The 23,420-nt window shown below is 30.9% G+C and overlaps 1 protein-coding gene and 1 pseudogene across 2 annotated transcripts; both read left to right on the top strand.

Moving 5' to 3' along the window:
* The first annotated feature begins 7,911 nt into the window (after positions 1 to 7,911).
* LOC146896562 (uncharacterized) lies at positions 7,912 to 9,505 on the top strand (annotated as a pseudogene).
* A 5,692-nt stretch (positions 9,506 to 15,197) lies between these two features.
* LOC146896561 (uncharacterized) lies at positions 15,198 to 22,978 on the top strand. Of its 2 annotated transcripts, XM_085734387.1 has the most exons (10): positions 15,198 to 15,216; positions 15,298 to 15,380; positions 19,771 to 19,923; positions 20,020 to 20,196; positions 20,751 to 20,900; positions 21,097 to 21,177; positions 21,759 to 21,908; positions 22,205 to 22,285; positions 22,479 to 22,628; positions 22,742 to 22,978. In XM_085734387.1, the coding sequence occupies exons 2-10, from the start codon at positions 15,330 to 15,332 to the stop codon at positions 22,796 to 22,798; spliced, it is 1,050 nt and encodes a 349-aa protein (XP_085590513.1). In that variant the 5' UTR covers positions 15,198 to 15,216; positions 15,298 to 15,329; the 3' UTR covers positions 22,799 to 22,978. The 2 variants fall into 2 exon arrangements, with proteins under 2 accessions (XP_085590513.1, XP_085590514.1); XM_085734388.1 differs by lacking the exon at positions 15,198 to 15,216 and having other exon boundaries at positions 15,230 to 15,380; positions 20,020 to 20,121.
* The last annotated feature ends 442 nt before the right edge of the window (positions 22,979 to 23,420 follow it).

The raw sequence follows: 23,420 nt of genomic DNA, 5'->3' as shown, positions 1-23,420 counted from the left end.
TATATATATATATATATATATATCTTCGAAAATTTGGGTTGGGTTCAACTTTCATTTAACTCTCTACCAAATTGATTTTAAGGGTCTTATTTGTCCTAAAGATACATGTTAAAAAAATGAATATAAAAATTGTAAATAATAATTCATGTATTTAGTTCTTTGAAGTGTAAAAATTGTTCTTTGTAACAAGATAAAATTTTCTATATTTAGTTTCCGACCACGTAATTTTTGTAACACCATGAGAAAACAACGACTTGGTTTCGTTTCACAAATACAACATATTCAACCACATAATTGTATCATGAATTCATGATCCATATAATGAGACACTTTTTCATGCATTTGTGACATTCGAATTTTTTCCGTCCATTTAAAAAAAATGAAGATTTTCTAAGGAAAAAATATTGCAGTTATAACATACTTTTTTTTATCCTTTTCTATAGTACAAATATTTAAAAGTATAATGAAAATTCCAGTTCATTTTCGTCTTGCTTACTCTTCTTCAATTGTTTTATCTTAAATTACAACAAATGCACAAGATAAAAGAAATAAAAAAAGTTTTGTCAAAAAAAAAAAAAATCTTACTAGAATTAAGAAAACTTCGTACTAAATGAAAAATAATACTATTATGAATTGAATGTTATTTGTTATGAACTTAATCAAACCTATAACATTCTAAAATATACTTCCAAACCGTCAAAGGTAGGTAGCATGCATTCACGCATTCGAACAAGATCAAACATTTTAAAGATCAGTAATTCAAATTATGAAAACAAAAATAAAAATCTTTATTTGTTTGGACCTTTTGATCTTTTGATCACGCGTCAACTGATGATGATCTGAATGTGTGTTTATTTGGAGAAAAAGATAGTATTGCATTATGTTTTTTAGTAGATAATATTTACAATGCTACGTGATGCAATAATTTTTGTATAGTGATGTTTTCTTAATGGGTTGTGTTAACCGGTGCCCCCAGGGCACTGGTTAAGGTATCTAAAAAAGGAAAAATTAAATTAAAAAAGACACTTTTTTGACTTTTGAGAATTGATTACACAGTTTTCGATGCAAAAGCTACTATATTTGCTCCCTTAACCAGTGCCCCGGGGGCACTGGTTAACATTTCCCTTTCTCTTAATTTATTAGGTTTCTACCCTTTGAGTCTAGTGATTTATTTATGACGTGAAGTTAAGACATTAAAGAAAAATGGGATAATAACCATTTTGATCCTTAATATGTAACGAGTAGTTAAAATAGTCCATCAATATATCAAAATTTCAAATTAGTCTTTGATTGTGCATTTCATTAGTCAAAATAGTCTCTGACATTAAAATATTTTGTTAATATTGTCATATTAGTCTTTCAATGTATTTACTTATTGTCATATCAGTTCTTATAAATATTTATTTATTGTCATTTCAGTCCCTATATGAAAAAAAAATTGTGAGTTTTGAGAGATTATTTTTGCGTTAGAGACTATTTTGACAAACAAAATGCACAATTAGGGACTATTTTGAAATTTTGATACATTGAAGGACTATTGTGACTACTTATTACACAGTCAAGGACCAAAATGACTATTACCCCAAAGAAAAATACTTGGATGTACACAATTAAATTTAAGCTTAAATACAATTTAGATATCTTATTTTAACTAAACCGTAATTTTGGTTCTCCTATTCTTAAATGCACAATTTTGGTTCTCTTTGATTTTGACCATCTAATTTGATGACGAGGAAATAAGTTGTTCACCCTCAATAAATTGTTTCATTTCAATTCATATTCCTTTGACTTTGCAGACATAGTCACGACTCAATTTAACATCCCATTTTTTAAGACTGTTGACAATTAGGTAATTTATTTTGAAGTCAGGTTAACTAATTCACAGTGTATCAGAAATACAGGTTCTATCTTATTGACAGTTTTAATCCATGTTGCAAGAGCTTCTAACAACTTGATTGTTAGAGTTTTTATGTTTCTTTGTTTTTTTTACTTTGCCTAGAGTTGTTGATGTATCCTTCAGTCGAACTATCCCCTTATCCAGGCTCAATACATAATGTACAAAAGTGGAACTTGAGTCAATATGTGATTATTGACCCATTGAAGTTTCTATCCCATTATCCAGGAGTATAACATCGTGTACAGAAGTGGTAGGAAAGTGTTGAAATATGATGCACATTTCTAGATATTTCTAGAATACATTAGAGAAAACTAGAACAAGCTTAAAGTTATTATATATTTCTAGATTGTTCCATTAATGTCTAGGTTAAGTTGTAGCCTAGAAACATCCATAATATTCTAATGTAGAAAAGGCAAATAAAGGCCTAGATTATTCTAGTTCTAGAAACATCTATAAGCACCTATAAATAGACTTATATGGGTGCAATTGTATTCAAGCCTTTAAGCCATTGAGATGCAATGTCAATAATATTAGAGGCTTCACCATATCACTAATGTGTCTCCTCCTACAATATGCTCATCACTAATGTGTGTCCCTACCACTAGATCCCTCACGCTCTATATTTTCCAACAGAAAGGGATTGCGAAGAAGGAGATGAAAAGGATAGCGAAGAAGGAGAAGAAATTATCTTGCCAAGAAATAGAAGAATAAGAAGAGAGAAATTACGAAGAAGAAATGGATTGCGAAGATGATGAGAGTTTCAGCTACTGGTTTTTTTTCTTCATGAATTTGAGCTGCTGCGAGAAGAAAGGGGAGTTGCAGGTCGAGTGAGCAAGAAAAGGAGAGGGATAAATACGATGAAGCCAGGGGAAAATATGTCATTTCCCCTGGAGAAATGATATTTTGACAACTTTTGGACAACTTTCTCTCTCATACTCACATGATGTTGTTATCCTCTCTCTTCCTTTTTCTCTCTCCATTGTTTTTGACCAATGAGAAGTGAGAAAAACAAGGTTGTCAACAAAGTTGTCATCAAATGGATGTCAAAATATCATTACTCCTATACCCTGTGGCTAATTTCTATATGGCCAAAACTGTCCATTCAGGTATGTTCTGCTCACGTGACATCACTTACATCCACTCACCACTTGCCATGTAGGTGCCACATCACTAATCAATATCCAACTCAACAAACTTACTTAATTATGACCAATTTTTAAATGATTAAATTTTGGAGTGACTGTTTGAAATAATTAGTAAGTTCACTGACCAATTTTCAAATGACCCATATTTACAGGGATTAAAGATATAAATAAGCCTAAACAAAATCTTTGAACAAAATCTCATCTAAACGAGCCAGTACAACTTATTGCCTCTACACCAATGACCATCAAAACTTGTGGATAATGAACATTACTCTCTACATTTAAAGAGATGTTTTCTCATCTAAAAATATGTTTTTACATTCAACGGTAATTATTTTAAAATTTTGATACATTGAAGAATCATTGTAACTACTACTACTTATACGTTTAGGGGTCGTTTGATGGTCAGGATAAGAAAAAGGCAGGATAGGATATGAAACAGGATAGGGATAGGATATGATATAGACAAGATAAACACTATCATATCATGTGTTTGATGCGCACATGATAACAACCCGTATAACATTTTTTTTTTGGTACAACCCGTATAACATTATTTATATCATATTAAATGACAAAATTACCCTTGTAATCAGTTACATTTTTAACTTTTTTCATATTGTACGTATTACAAAAACATCAAACAAAAAGGAAAAATTGAAATCGATAGAAAAATAAAGAGATGAATCTATAATAAAACAAAAAAAAAACTAGAAATTTGTAAAACGAATTGGAAAAAAATTGAAATCACAAAAAAAAAGGAGGAATGCATAAAAAGAAAATGACGAAGAGGAACTGAAATCGGAAAAGAAAAAACTGGATCTATAGAAAAATGATATGAACATAGTAAAAGAATATGTGGTGTTTGTACATCAATGATCCGTTTTGTACAATTGAAACAGGAAAATTAAAGGACGAAGAACACCATCTGCCAGATTTTATGAACAATTTATCCATTTTGTTTCAACTTCGAAGAACACCATCTGCCAGATTTTGATGGTGTTTGTACATCAATTATGTTGTTAGGACGAAGAGGAATTGAAAGAAAAATGATATGAATCCATACAAAAATAAATTGATATCAATAATAATGATGGATGAATTGAAATCGAAAATGATGCATGAGCAATAGGAAGAAGACGATGAGTGGATGTTGTGGATGAATCAGGTAGAGAGGATTAGGGTGAGGGTAAATATATGATTTCTCTTATCAAACCTGATAGGTTGATTTTAACCCAGCTCAAACTCAGGATAGAAAATACAAAGGAGTGATAGGATAGGATAAATTAAAGGAATAATTTATCATATCCTATTGGTGCATCAAACGAAGGATTGAAACAGGATATGACATATCTTTTCCATCCTGACTCTCTATCCTGACCATCAAACGCACCCTTAAAGATCAAAATAATTATTATCCATACTAAAATTCTTTATTCAAGTCTTTGAATAAAGAATATACTCAAGACTTTTTTGATGATATGCCTGGTAATCATTTCATTTCTTTGATAACGTGTAAATACATCAATTTTGATAATTCCTTGATAAATGTGGGTTAAATACATCAATTTTGATAATTCCTTGATAAATGTGGGTGCAGAGTATTAAAGACTTTTTTTAAGGGGTAATAGTCACTTTAGTCCCTGAACATGTAATGATTAATCATTGGGGAATTAGTCACTTTAGTCCCTGAATGGGGAACGATTCGTCAATTTAGTCCATGAATGCAGATAATATGCAAAACAGTCCCTGCATGGTCAATTTCAGGGACTAAAGTGACTAACGAAGTCTACATTCAGGGACTAAATTGACTAACGGAGTCTGCATTCAGGGACTAAATTGACTAACAAAGTCTACATTCAGGGACTATTTTGCAATTTATCTGCATTCAGGGACTAAATTGACGAATCGTTCCTCATTCAGGGACTAAAGTGACTAATTCCCCTTAATCATTTTAGTCTTTCATTGTATCAAAATTTCAAAATAGTCCCTGATTGCGCATTATGTTAGTCAAAATAGTCCTTGACACTAAAATAACCTCTCAATGTTCACAATAACTCTTTTCATATATGGACTAAAATGACAATAAACATGTACTTATAAGGACTAATATGACAATAAGTAGGTATATCAGAGGACTAATCTGACAATATTAATGAAATATTTTAACATTAAAGACTATTTTGACTAACAAAATGCACAATCAGGGATTACTTTGAAGTTTTGATACATTGAAGGACTATGTTGACTACTCATTACAATTTCAATGGCCAAAGTGACTATTAACCCCTTTTTTTAATGATACACATTTAATAATCGAGTGAATAGCCAAATACCCCCCCGAAATTGCAAGGCGCGTCAATTACCCCCCTGTAGTTAACGAAATATCAATTACCCCCCCCCCCCAGAAATTGATAAACGTTAGTCAATTACCCCCCTCCGTTAATTTCCTCCATCCAACATGCTGATGTGGCAGTTAACTGCCCACGTGGCACTGCCACATGGTCAGAAAAGGCATGCCACGTCAGAGGGGGGTAATTGACTATATTTTCTAATTTTTTTTTTGAAATTTTTTTTTGAACAAAAATATGATTTTTTTTTCCTTTTGAACAAAAATATGATTTTTCCTTGCAAATTTATGATAATTGATCACTACTATGAATCTTATTCTTTCTATATGCTAATTTATATGACTAATATATGCCACTGTCATTATTATCACTACTATATAATGTGCTTATACAGAGATAATTCTGTCATATAGTTCTGTCATATAGATGTTCTATGCTTATACTGTTCTATGCTTATACTGTCATTATAGGTAGCATACTTAAATGATGATTTCACAGAGATAATTCTGTCATATAGTAGCATACCTTAGTCATAGATTATGAACTTAGACACTCATGCACCTAGACACTGCAGGCACCCAGACACTGCAGGCCCATAGCAGAAACACGCCACCAGCCACAAACAGAACTAGCATAACAGGTTCTGTCAAAACATAAGCCCAAATAATTCAAATACAGGGGGGTTTTTGACCATTATTGATAAACTACAGGGGGGTTTTTGACACGAACTTGTTGGAACAATAACAACACAAACAACTTAGAACAATAGCAGCACAAACAGCTTAGCATAATTGCCTCTTACATTTGTTTCCAATACACATAAGAAAATACTTAGAACAACAATACATATTTCATATAACTATTGTGAACCAAGAATTTTAATCAAAACTACCAACATACACAACAATACTATCATGTACTTCAATAAAAATCAACATGCAAAGCTTCCATTATCATTTTCATCATTATTAAGCCCTAAAGCAAGCTTCAATTCCCCCTCTTCTGTCCAAATCAAAACACACCATCAACTTCACCATTTCTGTAATTGTGTTCAAATTAAGCTCAGAAGTGAATGCATGTTTAGTGTGATGTTGATGATGACTTAAATTGGTGTTTAGAAGCAATTGTGGGAGAAAGGAGAAGGAGTTGAAGCTTTAAGAGATTTCAGAATAATCTTTGTGAGTTCCTAGTAGTTTAGATCCTTCCTTAGGGTGGGTTATGTTAGATTGTTACCTGAAATCTTTGATTTGTTGAACAAAATCAAATCATTGTTTTCAATTTCAAAACCTGCCACACAATCAAATACCCCCTGTAGCCAAAAACCCCCCCGAAAATGCAGTTTCAATTTAAAAAAAAAATCAGATTTTTTTCAAAAAAAAAAATCAAATATAGTCAATTACCCCCCCTATGACGTGGCATGACTTTTCTGACCATGTGGCAGTGCCACGTGGCAGTTAACGGCCACATCAGCATGTTGGACGGAGGAAATTAACGGAGGGGGGTAATTGACAGACGCTAGACAATTTCGGGGGGGTAATTGATGTTTCGTTAACTACAGGAGGGTATTTGATTCACCTTGCAATTTCGGGGGGGTCTTTGGCTAATTACTCTTTAATAATCATTCCACTTCTTTGAAAACCGAGTGGATACATTAATTTTGAATAGTTTCTTTGATAAGTAATGTCAAATGTCATATCTTAGGTTGAAAATAGCCTGTGACAAATGTTGGCTGTTGCTTTTCATACATCTATTCTATACGGGCCCCATACCTAAGGTAGTGTATTAATAATACTCACTCCATTCTGGAATATCTGACCCATTTTTTAAAAAAAAGTGTTCCAAAATAACTGAGTCATTTCAATTTTCAATACAACTTTCATCATTCTCAATACAATATAACTCTAATTAATACTATTTTCATCATTCCTAATACAATATATTTCACTTTCCCCTTTATTTATATATTTTTCTTAATTGTGTGAAAAACCAAACTGGCTACGATAAAATGGGACGGAGAGAGTACGTACTTGTATCAATTAAACAAACTTATAAACTGTTACATCAAGCTATAAGAGCATCCACAATGGAGACACCCATTTTTGGGTACTTAAATGGGTCCCACACGTACACATCACTCTTTTATCATTGTTTAATAGTAGTACCTAATAAGCACTTAATCCCTCCAACTCAGATCTCACACAAAGTTCTTAAATGGGACCCACTAATCAACTATCAATAACTTTATATCACTACATTTCAATTTTTTAATATTAAAAGCTTGCGGGTCCCGTTTAAAATTGGGGGTCTTAAATAAGACCCCGGGTCTTAAGAGACCCCAAAAAAAAAATTCCCCAATGGGGGTACCTATTAGGTACGGTGTCTTAATTGGTAAAGACACCACCATTGGGGATGGTCTAAGTTTCTCACTTCCAAGTCCCAAGTCCCACTACAACTTACAATTTCACAGGGTTAGTGTTTTGTGAATTCATCGGAGAATTGAAGACACCGTCAACTAATCATGGAACCAACTAATCACGTCATACTCATCGTCTGAAACACGGTTCGTTCATTCCATCTCTCTATGGTCTCTTAATAAATTAATAAATGTTGTTATGAGTACTCTACAAGAGTAGAGATATTTGCTAATCTTTTGATTTGGTTTTTGAACGTTATTGCATTGTAGGACGGGATTAAATTTAATTTTAGGATTAAAAGAAGTTCTCAAATGAAAATTCTCATGAATGCTTACTGTGATAGAAACTCTCTTGATTTCAACTCAATGGCTTTTCTCTCTAATGGCCATCGCATATTGCCACACCAGACACCATACGAGGTTTGTCTTTCCCTAACATGTTCCTTTCTATTATTGTTAGGGTTAAATATGTTTGCAATGAGTGTTAATCAAAACTGGTATTTTATAAAGAATAATAATATATTTTACTTTTATTTTTACACTCTACAATATTGTTGAGTTTTGGCTTGAAAAAATATATATATTTTGATGCAGCTGGACTTGGAAGATGAGGATGAAATATATGCTGTCCTGTATCAGCAGTGGACTGAACGCATCAACATCAAAGTTAAAGGCCAGGTTCGTCCATTTTTTAGGGTTTTGGGTCGGTCCAACGTTGATTTTTTTTTTTTGTTGAATAAACATTCAATTTGGTTGGTTCCCTTAACAATTTGATCTCTAAATTATTAAAATAAATTAAAAGGTTCTTAAATTGATTTTATACAGTTCTAACCGTCAATTTAGTCCTTTAATATAGACCAAATTGATGGATGAAAATATAATTTAAAAACCTTTTAGTTGATTATAATGGTTTATGCATCAAATAGAGAGGAGGGATAGTTTATGGATTAAATTGACTGTTTATTTTCTTTATTTTTATTCTGAGGTGGCCATGATTTTTTTTATTGATTATTATTGTTCTATAAGTGTGAAGTATCTCCGGACATTATCAATAACTAATTTTCATCAAATAATGTGAATGTGGTTTGCGACCTATAATGTAGTCTTTGGTCTATCCATGTCACTCAATGTTTTTGTTAGTTACTATGATAATTTTGGAAACTTTAACATAGACCGACGTATTATACTAATTTGGGTATTTTGGATATTTAAGATGGGTTTAAAGCCTCCTACAGCATCCAAAAAAGCTCTCCATTGAAAAAGATTATGGATCGATATTGTTATCAATATTGTTTTGATGATAGTGGAGTTGGTTTTTTGTTTAATGGCGTTCTCACTCAACCTGAGCAGACTCCTTTTGAGGTTTGTGTTTGCTAACATCTCAAAAGTATTATTTCATTTCAATATTAGTTAATGCTTGCTTTACTGCATATTATATTTGCTGCAGCTGGGAATCGAGGATGGCGATGAAATGCTTGCAATGCTTCATCTGAGAATGGGACGTGTTTAGTGTTTATCATGAAATTATGCTTGCCATGCTTCATTGTAGATGGAATTAATTTGATCATTTTAAGATAGGCTAATTAATGCATAATATGTGCCTTCTATTTTCTAGTAGTAGTGTTGTGCGATCGTTGCTGCAGCTGGACTTTGCACTTCCTTATCTTAGTTCATTGTATAAATTATGAATGGTTTATCATATTTCTGTGTTATCATGTTTTTAGTTGGCTCACGAGGGTGTGACGCATAATAGTATCAGGGCCGTTCCTAGAGTTTTAGGGGCTTTAGGTATAGTTTGAAAAAATGGGCCCCTACATAATACATCATAAACTTTTTTAGTTTCTTGTTATGATTTTACTAACGCTTCATTTCTTTTTTTTTCTTCGCTTTTCACTACAAGATAAGAGTTTTTTTAGGCAACATCTTCAAATAAATCAAATACTTCATAGAAACCTAAACTAAACAAAGTACCATAGGATTAGAGAATAATAGCTCATGCGAAGTAGACTGAAATTTTAGCACCTAAATAATAGACACTGAATTTTTGACATCTAATGATAGTAAAACAAAAAAAAATTAAAGTATATCAACACGTAATTAATTAAATTTTAGACATTTGGATACAAAATTCTCTAATGTTAAACCCATAACAACAATAATACTTGATAAAAAAATCAGTGTTAAGACTTTTTAGAGTAATCTAAGGTACAATAACTCATTTGTATGCTACAAGTAAATCATTCCTCTTTTTATATGCTACAAGTACCAAGTTTATATTACTATATTGATATAATTAATTTATTTTTGATACTTTAAAGGCAAGATTAAGATTAATTTCTCTAGTAGGCCCATTTTCAACTAAAATATAATTTGTTTTGTTATGAAGATTCTCCCAATTTTCTGGGTAATAAATATCACAAATATTTTTAATATTAGTAAGACACACTATTAGGAACAAAGGGCCCCAAAAAATATAAAAAATTTCTCGGCACATTATTAGGTAAAAAGGGTCCAATTTTTTTAGGGGGGTGTATATAGAAAGCTTTGTTTTACATGGGGTGTATATAGCAAATTGTATCAAAAGGCCAAAACAATAACAGACTGCAGCCCAGCTTTTCATGTCATTGTTTCGGGCCTGTTTGTATATTTTACTATATAAACCCCCAAGAAATCAATTCTTAATATATACACCCCCACCAATAAATTTTTTTAGGGCTCCCTACCGCATGGCCCCTAGGCCGTCACACTCCTGGCCTGTGCCTAGGGCCGGCCCTGAATAGTATATCTTAGCTCTGAATGTGTATTGGATGCATGTTTGGCTCTTGCATGTCCTCAAAAGTTTTATGAAAAGAAAGAAACTATAATTGATAAGGCTAGCATTCATTACACACTATGGGGATCCTTTTTTGGAAACGGTATATGTATATGTATATATATATAGTGTTATATGTTATGAACTTAACCAAAACTATAACAAGATATTTTGTAAACTATCGATGAATATAGATAATGAATAAAGAGAGAAGAGAGAACAAGATAGCGTTGCATCAAAAGATGCTATATTTACAAGGCTACATGACTCATTTGTAATTCACAACTATTGAAACTTACAAGAATATCAACACCCTAATATAAAGAGTCAATTTAACAAAGAACGACCCGTGAATAAAATTGTCACTGAGGCTAAAAAATTTGGCTAAGTAAATTATACTAAAAATAAAAATGAACCCTCCTCAATAATTTGTCAATATCAAAAGTTGCAAATGATGATGATGGATTCAAGTATGCCACACATTCTAAAAGTTCAATATTATTTTCAACAAAACTAGCATTAAGCTTCTTCAATTGTAAAAGTTATGTATTTTTTTAAAAATTATGAACTAAACTGGTATGACTATAGCCGTACCATGCCTTACCATAGATCCGTCCATGACTTCAACGTAGGAAGTTCAAATCAATACTAATGAGTGCAAGTCATTTAATCACATAAGTAATGAACCATTCATGGAATGTGAAAAAGCTTAGGAAGCTTTAACACCCATCGAATATTCATCATCATCACAACATCAGATAATATTATTTATTTTTTTGAGCAAATCAGATAATATTTTTAGTACAATTGAGTTATGACAATTTTGTGAACATAAATCCGAAAGAAAAAAAAATCATGTTCATTAAAAAATATGATGGCTATAATGTAAGACCTTGTTTTATTTTTGTATCAACGGGTTTCCTTCAATGAAGTTAATTATGTTTGAAGAATGTCACTCACTAAATATGTACATCTCTTAACTGATATTCAAATTTTGATTCGTCATATTGTGAAAGTCTAAATCGATCCTCTAATTTGACAAAATCCTAATTGGTTAATTTTGTGTATCAAATAGTATGATTTATAAGTCTTACCGTATTTAAAAAAATGGAGGTTGAACTTTTTATAAGTCTCTAGGTTCTTACATTGCTAAAGTTTTTGGTAAAATGTGTTGTTTCCATTCATGTGGCTGCCGCTTAATATGGATAATTTTCGGGCTCTCCTTGTAAAGCAACCGTTAATGTAACATCTTCTTAACGATAGGCATTTATGACACAATAGATGTACAATTTAATGATTTTAGTAAAACAATAAATTTTCCGGCGAAAAAGAATTCCTTTGTTTAAGTCAAATACGATTGAGTTAGACGAGTCATACTTTTTTAAGTAAAGTTTAAGATCGATAATGTGCGTGGTCATTATTTCAATCGTTAAGAAACTATGCATATATATATGAAGAGCATCTCTGATGAATTTTTCACTTTGCTCCATGACCAAGAGCATCTCTGATGAAAAATTCTTACAATAAGTTTTATGTGAATCTCAAATGCACTCATTTATAATTTTTAAATATCAATGTCTAATAAGAATTTAATTCTCCAATGAAGTACTTATAAAAATTAACTAAATAGGTCTCACCAATATTTAAACATCATTGCATTCAACAATAATTTTTACTCCCTCCGTTCCTTTTTAAGTGTCTCTTTGGAGAAATTTTTTGTTCCTATTTAACTGTCAGTTTCAAAGTTCAATGCAACATTAAATGTTGTTTTACCAATATTATCCTTATTTATTTATTGCGAAGAGAGAAATATATGAAATGAGATTTTAAATGAATAAGGTCATTATAGTAAAAGTATAATTTATTGCATCAAAAGTAGTCACAATTATTGATTGTCTTAGTTTATGTAAAATGTTAAAATGTAACAATTAAAAAAGAACGGATGTAGTACTTTATTTCAAATAGAGTAACTATTAAGTATCACTTGTTACATATGCACAACTAATATAGATGTTGCACCATACACCACATTCATAAGCCCTTGGATTGAAAGATTCCATAAAACATGGGTCCTAGCACAAACATTACTTAGTTCCAAGTTTTTTGCATGCAAATGCAGTGTTGCAGTTTCACACAACGTCAATGTTTGGTTGAGCGGTGGAGAGGGACAAACTCACGTTAACAAGCTCAAACGTGATTTGGTGATGTTGTTTGGGTTTCAACAATAAAATTGATTCTTATGATCCAGACTCACGTTCACCGGAAGCAAGGAAGAAATAATAGCTTTTTCAATTGATGAAATCGATTTTACAAATTCAATGTTACAAAAGAATGTTCCCCAATAACCCCTTATATTATATTTATATGATTATTTTGCTGAAAACATCGTCCGTCAAAAAGAAAACGTAAATTATAGTCATTGGCACATTGATTGAACATTGTACAAGGCTTTGCCTTTTGCTGTAACTATCAATAATAAAAATAAGGGTAAACAGTGCTTTTAGCCCCTGTAATATAGGCCACTTTTGGATTTAGCTCCTGTAAATTTTTTTTTTTTTTAGATTCCACCCTCATAAAATTTTTTTGTTTTGGTTTTGGCCACTGACCCCCTTGAGTCAGCAGAATCTTTGACGTGGCATGTTGCGTCACCTTTTTTGATGACGTGTCACGCTGACTGTATAATTAATTTTTTTTTATATTTTTTTTGGGTACACCTGGCATTTTTTATTTTTTTAAAAAAAATTAAAAAATTCTGGAAAAATTAAAAATAATTAAAAAATTGAAAAAAAAATCTTAAAATTAATAAAAAAATTCTGGAAAAAATGAAAAATTAATAAAAAAATTGAAAAAAAATATTAAAAAATTCTGGAAAATTGAAAAATTAATAAAAATGAAAAAAATTTAAAAAATAAGGAAAAAAGTTTAAAAATTCTGGAAAAATTAATAAAAATAAAAAATGATTAAAAAAATAAAATAATCTAATAAAATGAAAAATAATGAAAAATTCTGAAAAAATAAAATTTCGAAATTTTCTGAAAAAAATTAAAATTCTGGAAAAATGAAATTTTCGAAATTTTAATGAAAAATCTTAATTAAAATTTTCGAAATTTTAATTAAAATTTTGGAAAAATTCTAATTAAAATTTTAATGAAAAATAAAAATTGTGAAAAAATTCTGGAAAATATTTAAAAAAATTTCAAAATTTTCTTGAAGATTAATCATTTTTAAAAAAATGAAATTTTTGAAATCTTCATTAGTATTTCCTGAAATTTCAAAATTTTCATTAGATATATGTCGAGCTTAGGTTTTTTCAGTGTATTTATTTCCAAAAAAATTTTTGGGAATTTTTGTGTATTTATAAACCGAGAATAAGAGAAAAAATATGTGTATTTATAAACCGAGCTTAGGTTTTTTGTGTATTTTTCGAAATTTCGAAATTTTCATTAGTATTTTTTTCGGGAATTTTTGTGTATTCCGAGCTTAGGTTGAATGACAAGTACTTTCCGATTTTTGTTTTCATTTTTATTAGTTTTTCCAATTTTTTAAAAAAATTTCAGATTTCAGAATTTTTTTTCGTTTTTTTATTTTTTTAAAAAAAAAAATTTTCTTAAAAAAAAAATATTAGTATTTTTTATTTTTAAAATTTTCCAGATTTTTGTTTTCATTTTTATTAGTTTTTTCCAATTTAAAATTCAGATTTCAGAATTTTTTTCGTTAAAAAAAATATTTTTTTTAAAAAATTTTTTTTTAAAAAAAAATATTTTTAAAATTTTTTTATTAAAAAAATCAGAAATGCCACGTGGCATTGAAAAATAAAAAAAATGCCACGTCAGTGCCACATCATAGATTCTGCTGAGTCACAGGGGTCAGGTGCCAAAACCAAAACAAAAAATTTTTATGAGGGTGGAATCTAAAAAATTTTCTTTACAGGGGCTAAACCCAAAAGTGCCCTATATTACAGGGGCTAAAAGCACTGTTTACCCTAAAAATAATTAAAAAAATGTTTTTTAAGGAAAAATAAACATGCTTTTATATATTATATATAGTTCTAGTTCGTATTTATAATTTTTACATACTTTATATTAATTTTTAATTCTTTATATTTATAATATAACATGCACCTTTTATTGAATACTTTTTTTTTACTAATTTTTATACAGTTTTATCAAATTCAATAATGCAATACTATAAATAAAATATATAATTCTAAATACAACTAAAACCTATTTTGGTAATTACACATGCAAAAGCAATTTTCATCCCAACTATCTAAACAAAACAATTTTATTGGAATTACTTTCACATCAATGTATCCAAATATAAATTTATTTACAGTCAACTCACTTTTAACCAAAATCAATTCTATCAAACTCAATTCTCGTCACCCCACAACCAAACAAAGTTTAGGCGGTTTGATAAAAGTCAAGCATACAAATGAACGTATCCCGAGGCACACTTGAAAAGGAAAGTTTCAGGTTCAAAACAAAAAAGACATATATAACCTTATAAGCTTTTTATTACTATATTTAGGCGGTTTGATAAAAGTGAAGCATACAAATGAACGTATCCGGAGGCACACTTGAAAAGGAAAGTTTCAGGTTCAAAACAAAAAAGACATATATAACCTTATAAGCTTTTATTACTATATATAAGAAGATTGACTGTTTCCTTCTTCACAGTTTCACACAATATTGGAAAAACCTAAGAAGACATGAAGCCAATCAAAGAGGGTACATGTATCAGACTCAAGCTTAATGCCCAGGTTCATTACTTCTTTCCTTTGGTTACTGGTTTTGGCTTTGATGAAGGTTTATGCTTTATTTTTTTTTTTTAAAATTAAATTATGAAATGTTTATACAAATGAGTTATGTATATGGTCGAACTGTTGAAAAATCATCTGTACTGTTATTCTTTTAATTTTTAATTTTTAAAATAAAATGTAAATTTTACTCTTTAAAATCATCCAAAATCTTTCAAAATCTTCCCAACAATCATACCTTGGTTTGGTTTTCCTTCATGGGATAAAATCCTTTGTTGTCTTACCTGATGTAGGGTCCGCTCATCTTTGTTTCTTTGTCCAAAGTAGGTTGGTTTTTATTTTATTTTATTTTATTGAATTTGTATTTACTTTTATCCAATATCAGGTAGGAAGCTTCAAAGTTCTTTATTAGTATCTATCTTTGGGAGGGTTTGTTACTTTGATTGATCTAGTGATAAAAATATAGATTTTAGGTACCTGTGTTTGGTACCATTGATTGATGAAGGAAAGAAAGCATAAAGAATGGAAAAACATTCTTTCCATCGTTTGATTGCTTTGACAAAGAGGAAAAAAAGTTTGATTTGGGTGGGCTCCACTGTCAAATACTTTCCCTGCCAGATTGCGAAGAAAGCTGGATTAGGCTTCAAAAATTTCAAAATTACAGAATTGCCCTTACTTTGAACTTTGAAGCACATTGTGTCAATTTACAATGTCACGTCATATGCTTAATTATATTTCCTTCAATTAATTTGCTTCTCATTCAGCAGTACCATGCGTGCCTCTTCAATTTTTTTTAGGCTAAAGTGTACTTTTGGCCCCCTAACTTTTAAAAGCTTGCGATTTTGGCCCCCCAAGAAAAAAAATATCAATTTTGGCCATCTATGTTTTCCCCCTTTTGCACTATTCGTCCAAATGGCCAATTTTGACCGGTCAACGCCTGCGTGGCATGCCACGCGTGTAATTACTTAATTAAAAATAAATAAAAAAAGCCAGATAATCATCTTTTAAATTAAAAATCAGAAAATTAATTTTCAAAAATTAAAAAAATCCAAAAAATCAGAAAAAAATTAAAATTTAAAAAGTAAAAAAAAAATTAGATTTTTTAAAAAGGTAAAAAAAATCAGAAAAAACAATTAGTTTTTTTTCGAAATTTTAAAAATAGAAAAAAGTTCTGATTATTTTTTCCAAATTAAGAATATATTTTAAATTATGGTGTCAAATTTTCAAAATAAAAAAAATATCAGATTTTTTCTACAAAAAATAAAAATTCTGGAAAATATTTTAACTTTTAAAAATCTGGATATAACTTTTTTTTAAAATTTTTGAAAAAAAAATCTGAATTCTTTTCTAAATTAATTAATTTTTTTAAAAAACTGAAATTTAGATTTTGATTTGAATTAAAAAAAATTATATTCAAATTTTAAAAAATTAAAATATCTTCCTTCAAAAAATTAAAATATCTTCATAATTACGTAAAATCTGAATTCTGGACTAATAATTCCAGATTTTATAAAAATTCAAGAAAAAATTTTCACAAAAAAAAAATCTGAATTTTTTCTAAATTTAAAAATTTTAAAAAAAATTATATTTGAGCTTTTCTGAATTTTAAATTTTCTAAATGATCATAAAAAATCTGAAATTTATTTTATTTTGAAAATTATTTTCTAGATTTTTAAATATCTTCTTAATTTTGAAAACAATCAGATTTTTTTTCTATTTTAAATTGTTTTCTCTGATTTTTTTAATTTTAAAAAAAAATTCTGTTTTTCTGATTTTTTTTTAAAATTTTGAAAAATAATTTTTATTTTTTAAAATTTTTAAATTTTTGAAAATTAATTTTCTGTTTTTTATTTTTATTTTTAATTTAGAAGATGATTATCTGGATTTTTTATTTATTTTTAATTAAGTAATTACACGCGTGGCATGCCACGCAGGCGTTGACCGGTCAAAATTGGCCATTTGGACGAATAGTGCAAAAGGGGGAAAACATAGATGGCCAAAATTGATATTTTTTTTCTTGGGGGGCCAAAATCGCAAGCTTTTAAAAGTTAGGGGGCCAAAAGTACACTTTAGCCTTTTTTTTATTATATATAGGTTTGAAATTTGAGTGAATAGCCAAATACCCCCCCGAAATTGCAAGGGGCGTCAATTACCCCCCTGTAGTTAACGAAATATCAATTACCCCCCCGAAATTGATGAACGTTAGTCAATTACCCCCCTCCGTTAATTTCCTCCATCCAACATGCTGATGTGGCAGTTAACTGCCCACGTGGCACTGCCACATGGTCAGAAAAGGCATGCCACGTCAGAGGGGGGGTAATTGACTATAGGGGGGTAATTGACTATATTTTTTTTTTTTGAAAAAAATCTGATTTTCTTTTTTTTTTCTTTCTGGTTTCTTCATAATTTTCTACCATTATTTTGTGATTGCAGCAAAAGGGTATGTTCAAAATTTGATTTTTGATTCTTGGTTAGTTTTGTTTTTGAGATGGGATCAATAAGGCGCATGATATGGAATGAAGAAGAGAAAAGCATGGTTGGAGTTGTTCTTATGACTCAACTCCCATGCCAAATCAGCTTATTACCACACTTTAACAACTTGTCACTACTCGTGATTCCTTAAATTGTTGCCTCTAACACCCAGCAATCATCAACAGAATTAAGCTTAAAGTTAAACTTCCTAAAACAACTTATTTACAGTTTAAGCACTTCAACCCACTCAACTTCAACCCAAGCTTCAGCCCATCCATCTATCCAAACGTGCTTAGTCACTTGTAAAACTAGTCATACAACAACTTAATCTTACCATTCTTAATATAATCATCACAATGCCATGCAGGAACAACTTAATCTCTTGTAGCAGCAAACTGCTTAATTCGAAACAGTTTCAATTCTCCAGCTTCTGCTTATATTTCTACTTATTGCTCTTGAACTCCAAATCAAACCATTCAACAACACAACACCATTTAACGCTTTTGGCCTTGACCGTGTAACCGACACAGAGATGTTCTTTTTAGCTTCTATGTACTTCTTTTTCCCAAAAGGGTATGGTGGACCCGGTAAGTGTTTTGCTTCTGGTAAACATTTGTGGTTCAAATATGTTTCTGATTACTGCTTTCGTTCTTTCCTGGCTAAATCTGCTGGAATTCAAACTGTTGTTTTAGTACCTACTGATTTTGGTGTTGTTGAGTTGGGTTCTGTTAGATTGTTACCTGAAATCTTTGATTTGTTGAACAAAATCAAATCATTGTTTTCAATTTCAAAACCTGCCACACAATCATTATCATTGTATCCTAAGGTGGTCAATGAGAGAAGAGATGAAGAAAATAATGGTAGAAAATTATGAAGAAACCAGAAAGAAAGAAAAAGAAAATCAGATTTTTTTCAAAAAAAAAAAAAATATAGTCAATTACCCCCCTATAGTCAATTACCCCCCTCTGACGTGGCATGCCTTTTCTGACCATGTGGCAGTGCCACGTGGGCAGTTAACTGCCACATCAGCATGTTGGATGGAGGAAATTAACGGAGGGGGGTAATTGACTAACGTTTATCAATTTCGGGGGGGTAATTGATATTTCGTTAACTACAGGGGGGTAATTGACGCCCCTTGCAATTTCGGGGGGGTATTTGGCTATTCACTCTTTGAAATTTATTTTGTGTGCATACATTGCTAATTATTCAATATATCGTGGGTTATATAAATAGATATTGTATATCTATAATATCTGGGTATATATGTCATTTAATCCATACATATCTATCTTTCTTTTCACTCACTTTCTCACTTTCTCTTATACCAAACAACTAAATAATCATCTCACTTTCCACTTATTTTCTATTCACTTTCATTCCTTTAACCTTCTTTCCTACTACTTTCTTTCCTTACACTTTCTTTCGTCATCCAAACATACCAAGGGAAGTAAATATAGATATTTTGTAAGTGTTCTCTGAGTCCTAAGGTCTTTTCTCAATTCTGCCTTAGACCGAGACGTCATCACTTTGCAACTTACAAGTTCTGCGGTGGATCATCTTCATAAGTGGTCAATCGTTGACCAGTACTTGAAATCATAAAAAATTCAACGACGGTTGACGATACTATTCAGAAAAAAAAAAACTTAATTGATGTTAGTTCAATACGAGTTACATATTTGTTTTCTGCGTTTTTAATCAAACCAGTATCATTTAACTGACTATTTCAATTGTAAAAATGAGGAGGACCATTAATATCTACTACCAAGAGACGATATCTATCGTCATTGGAGTTTTAAACATTTTTAAGTACTAGTCTATGATGGATCATTTATGAAGATGATCCATATTAGAATTACTCTTAACAACTAAATTATTGTGAAGAGATAGTATGTTTCTAATGTATGGTTATTGGATGGTGTAGGATGGGAATGTAACTTTGGTTTACATAGACAGAAGCACTCAACTGAAAAAGCTAGTGAAGGATTATTGTGATGAGCACTCTGTGGAAGATCATAACTCTATTACTTTTTGGTTTGATGGCAATGGTCTCCAGGGAGACCATTGTCCAGATAAGGTTTGTGTTTTTATCGACATCTTCTGTTCATTGTTTAGCTACAATTGATTCAAATAGTTATTGGTTTTTATGACTTCCTAATATATTTGGCTTCAGATGCACATGGAAGATGGGAATAATGATAATGAAATGGATACCATCTCTTATGATCAGAGTGCACACATTAAGCTCAACCTGGACCTCAATATCAAGGACAAAGTTTGTTCTTTCCTTCAATTTTTAGCTACAGAAACACTTACACATACACCGGACACGACACAAACTGTGACACCGGTAATACCTTGAGAAAATAACATAATTGAATGTACGCACATGTTTCAGACACTCCCTTTAAGTTCAATCAAAAGTGTAAGTGCTACGTAGGTTTTTAGCGTTTTGCTCTGCTACATTGCTTAGCGTTGAACAGCAGCTCTGAATTTTATTGAATTTGTGTTTGACCCCTGAATTTACAGAGTAACATTAGTTGGATTTGCCTTAGATCAATAATCATTCTATTATTTATTTAAACAGAAATCACTGTTCAAAGTGAACCGAATGAATTTTCTAACCAGGATTTTACCTTGTTATCAAATATCAAGAGGCCACTGAAAGTGTCATTGATGGTTTATCACAAGTTGAAGCTAAATACTTTACCTCATTGGTTATAGCTCAATGTTGTAAATAGCGGTGCTACCCTGCTATTGCATAATGTAATTTGAACAAACCGCTATTGTTTTGCGTTCTCTAGTTTACGACACTATTATAGCTTATAATCTACTAGGCTTTGTTACTAAACCTGAAGTTAATATGAGACGTATATGATAGTTTGGTAATTTTGGTTGATGTAGGATGGGGTTGAGGTTTACTTCAACATCAGTAGAAGCACTCCATTGAAAAAGCTTATGGATGTTTATGGTTATCGACATTGTTTGGATATTAATGGAGTTGCTTTTCTGTTTAATGGTCATCTCATCACAGCTGAGCAGACTCCTGATGAGGTTTGTGTTTGTTGAAATCTTTTCATTGTTTTACTTTTGTATGTGTGATTTTGGAAACAGAAAATGTAACAAAAAAAGAGATAAAATAACAGTTGTGGGAAAAGTTTACTGACAACATATTACTGCTAGTAATATTTATATTCCTTTTATTGTTGTTTAAATTCTTGGTTTATAACTTGAAAATATTTTCTTGTAGCTGCAAATGATGGAAGGAGATGAAATAGATGTTGTTTTCTTTGATCAAATTGCACGCATGAAACTGAAGGTCAAGTGCCAGGTTCGGTAACGCTATTAATTTTTGTAGTTTTGCTCTTATGTTGGTTTGTGTTCGACATGTTGATTATTAATATTGAGAGTAAGAGTATTCATGGTTCTGTTCAGGAAGGAAACTAGACCAAACTAAGTCGTTACACCAGTTCGGTAAAACCTAATCAAACTGTTAATGGTTCACCCTAACGAACTTGTACAGTGGTTTGGTGTATGGGTTATGTGGTTTTGTACCGAAACGGAACTACCTTTACAAAACAAAATAAAAAAACTATACAAGTGTTAAAATGAACTGCACCCAAAACAACTGAATGGTTCAGTTCAGTTCGTAAATTATCCTTCAAAGTTTGGTTTTTTCGGGTGCGGTTTGATTTAACAGTTGAGTTTGGTTTTTGGTTTTTTTAAGTAGTTTGGTTTTTGGTTTTTTTGAATAGTTCTAGATGAACTCACAAACCTGTGGACTAATTAATACTATCAGCTAAGGACTGATTTTCCTGATTGTACTTTTATGTCTCTATAGCTTTGATTTGATAAAATGAAATCAAAATAGGACAGAGATATATACTGATTTGTGGTTTTTGGATGTTGTAGGATGGTAATGAAATTTTCTTTTCAATTAACAAAAGCACTCAACTGAAAAAGCTCATGAGTGCTTACTGTAATCATCACTCGGTGGATTTCAATTCAATTGGTTTTATGTTTAATGAGCATCACGTGCGGGCAGAGCAGTCTCCAAACGAGGTTCGTGTTAGCCGGCATCTTTTCATTGTTTACCACTAGTGCTGTTGAATATCAGCTATAGAGGTGTTATAGTGTAGTAAAATGTAAACAAGTGAATATTGTTATGCAATAACACCATTAGTACAAAATGTTGTCGAATAGTGGCTATAGCAAAGCTATAGCACTTTTGCGTTGCAGAATTTGATCAAATCACTTGTTTCAGCAATCCGTGATTGAGAACATTTGGTTTACGTCAAGACTAATTATAGTCTTGTTTATATTCTTGGTTTATGACTTGAAAATACATTTTGCTGCAGATGCAAATGGTGGATGGAGATGAAATAGATGCTATCTTCTATGATCAGAGCAGGCGCATCAACCTCAAAGTCAAGGGCCAGGTCAGTCTATTTTTTCAACTCTTAGCCTTTTTGGTCTAAAGTTGGTTCGTGTTATTTGCATGATTGATTTGTAACACTAGTTCATGATGTGGTTGCGAACCCTGCCAAAGCCGTAATATTTCGGCCACTTCATGTGATGTGGTCAGCAATTAGAAACCCTGATGAGTGGTATATGCTAATTTGGATAATGTAGGTTGGGTTTGAAGCTTCATTCGGCATCAATAGAAGCACTCGATTGAAAAAGCTTATGGATGTGTATTGTTGTCGATATTGTTTTGATTTGGACGGAGTTGCATTTCTGTTTAATGGGCGTCTAGTCGAGTCCGAGCAGACTCCAGATGAGGTCTGTGTCTCTAGTGTTTACTATTTACCAACATATGTTCATTATTTCACGAGTTGATTTTATATCAAAATTCTGTTAGTTTACTGCTTGAATTGAAATTATATTTGATGCAGCTGGGAATGGAAGATGGAGATGAAATACTTGCAATGCTTCAGCTGATATGTGTTTAGACTTTAGTGCTACGGCAAGAGGAATTAGTTTTTTGTTGTGATATAGGCTAACCAATGTCTCTAGTATTTAGTACTGATATATTATATACAGCCGTTACGGCTGGACTTTGATAGCAATGTAAATTATGGATCAATTGTCATCATATTTCTTTACGCCATAATGTATTAGTTATGTATCTATTTGGTCCCCGCGAACACCGGTTACGAAACTGACATAGATACAACACAGACACATATGTAGTTATCATTGTCAAGACTAATTTAAGTAAATAGAAGTGATTGAAAGTAATTAAACTTGTTAGTGTCCTATGATCAATATGATTTGTAGGTAATTAAACATTAGTGTTTAATATTTACAATATTACTTTATTCAATTTAAATAATAATAATTTCTAATTTTTTTAGGGGATAAATGTCTAATATTATACTAATATACATTTTTTAATCCATAATTATATTTTGTCACTTAAAACATAGTGTAAGAACTTTTTATTTTGATATCATGCAATGTTTTCGCAATTTAGCTTTAGTCATTTCCTTAAAACAACATAGATTTAATCGCAATTTGTATCCCGCTAATTTGTTCTATAAAGAATTTTGGTCTTCTTGTTAATTTTACAAT

This window comes from Medicago sativa, chromosome 8 (genome assembly GCF_051527215.1).
Source record: "Medicago sativa cultivar Bolivia chromosome 8, Bolivia_mono, whole genome shotgun sequence".
Lineage (NCBI taxonomy): Eukaryota > Viridiplantae > Streptophyta > Magnoliopsida > Fabales > Fabaceae > Medicago > Medicago sativa.
Note: the sequence above shows the minus strand (reverse complement) of the source record. Positions and strands in the feature narration are given on the sequence as shown.

What these genes read in the sequence shown, in the direction of transcription:
- LOC146896561 (XM_085734387.1), top strand. Translation starts at nt 15,330, where the DNA reads ATGAAGCCAATCAAAGAGGGTACATGTATCAGACTCAAGCTTAATGCC. An exon ending in CAGAGCAGTCTCCAAACGAG is followed by an intron (nt 21,909 to 22,204) that starts GTTCGTGTTAGC and finishes ATTTTGCTGCAG; the next exon opens with ATGCAAATGGTGGATGGAGA. An exon ending in ACCTCAAAGTCAAGGGCCAG is followed by an intron (nt 22,286 to 22,478) that starts GTCAGTCTATTT and finishes TGGATAATGTAG; the next exon opens with GTTGGGTTTGAAGCTTCATT.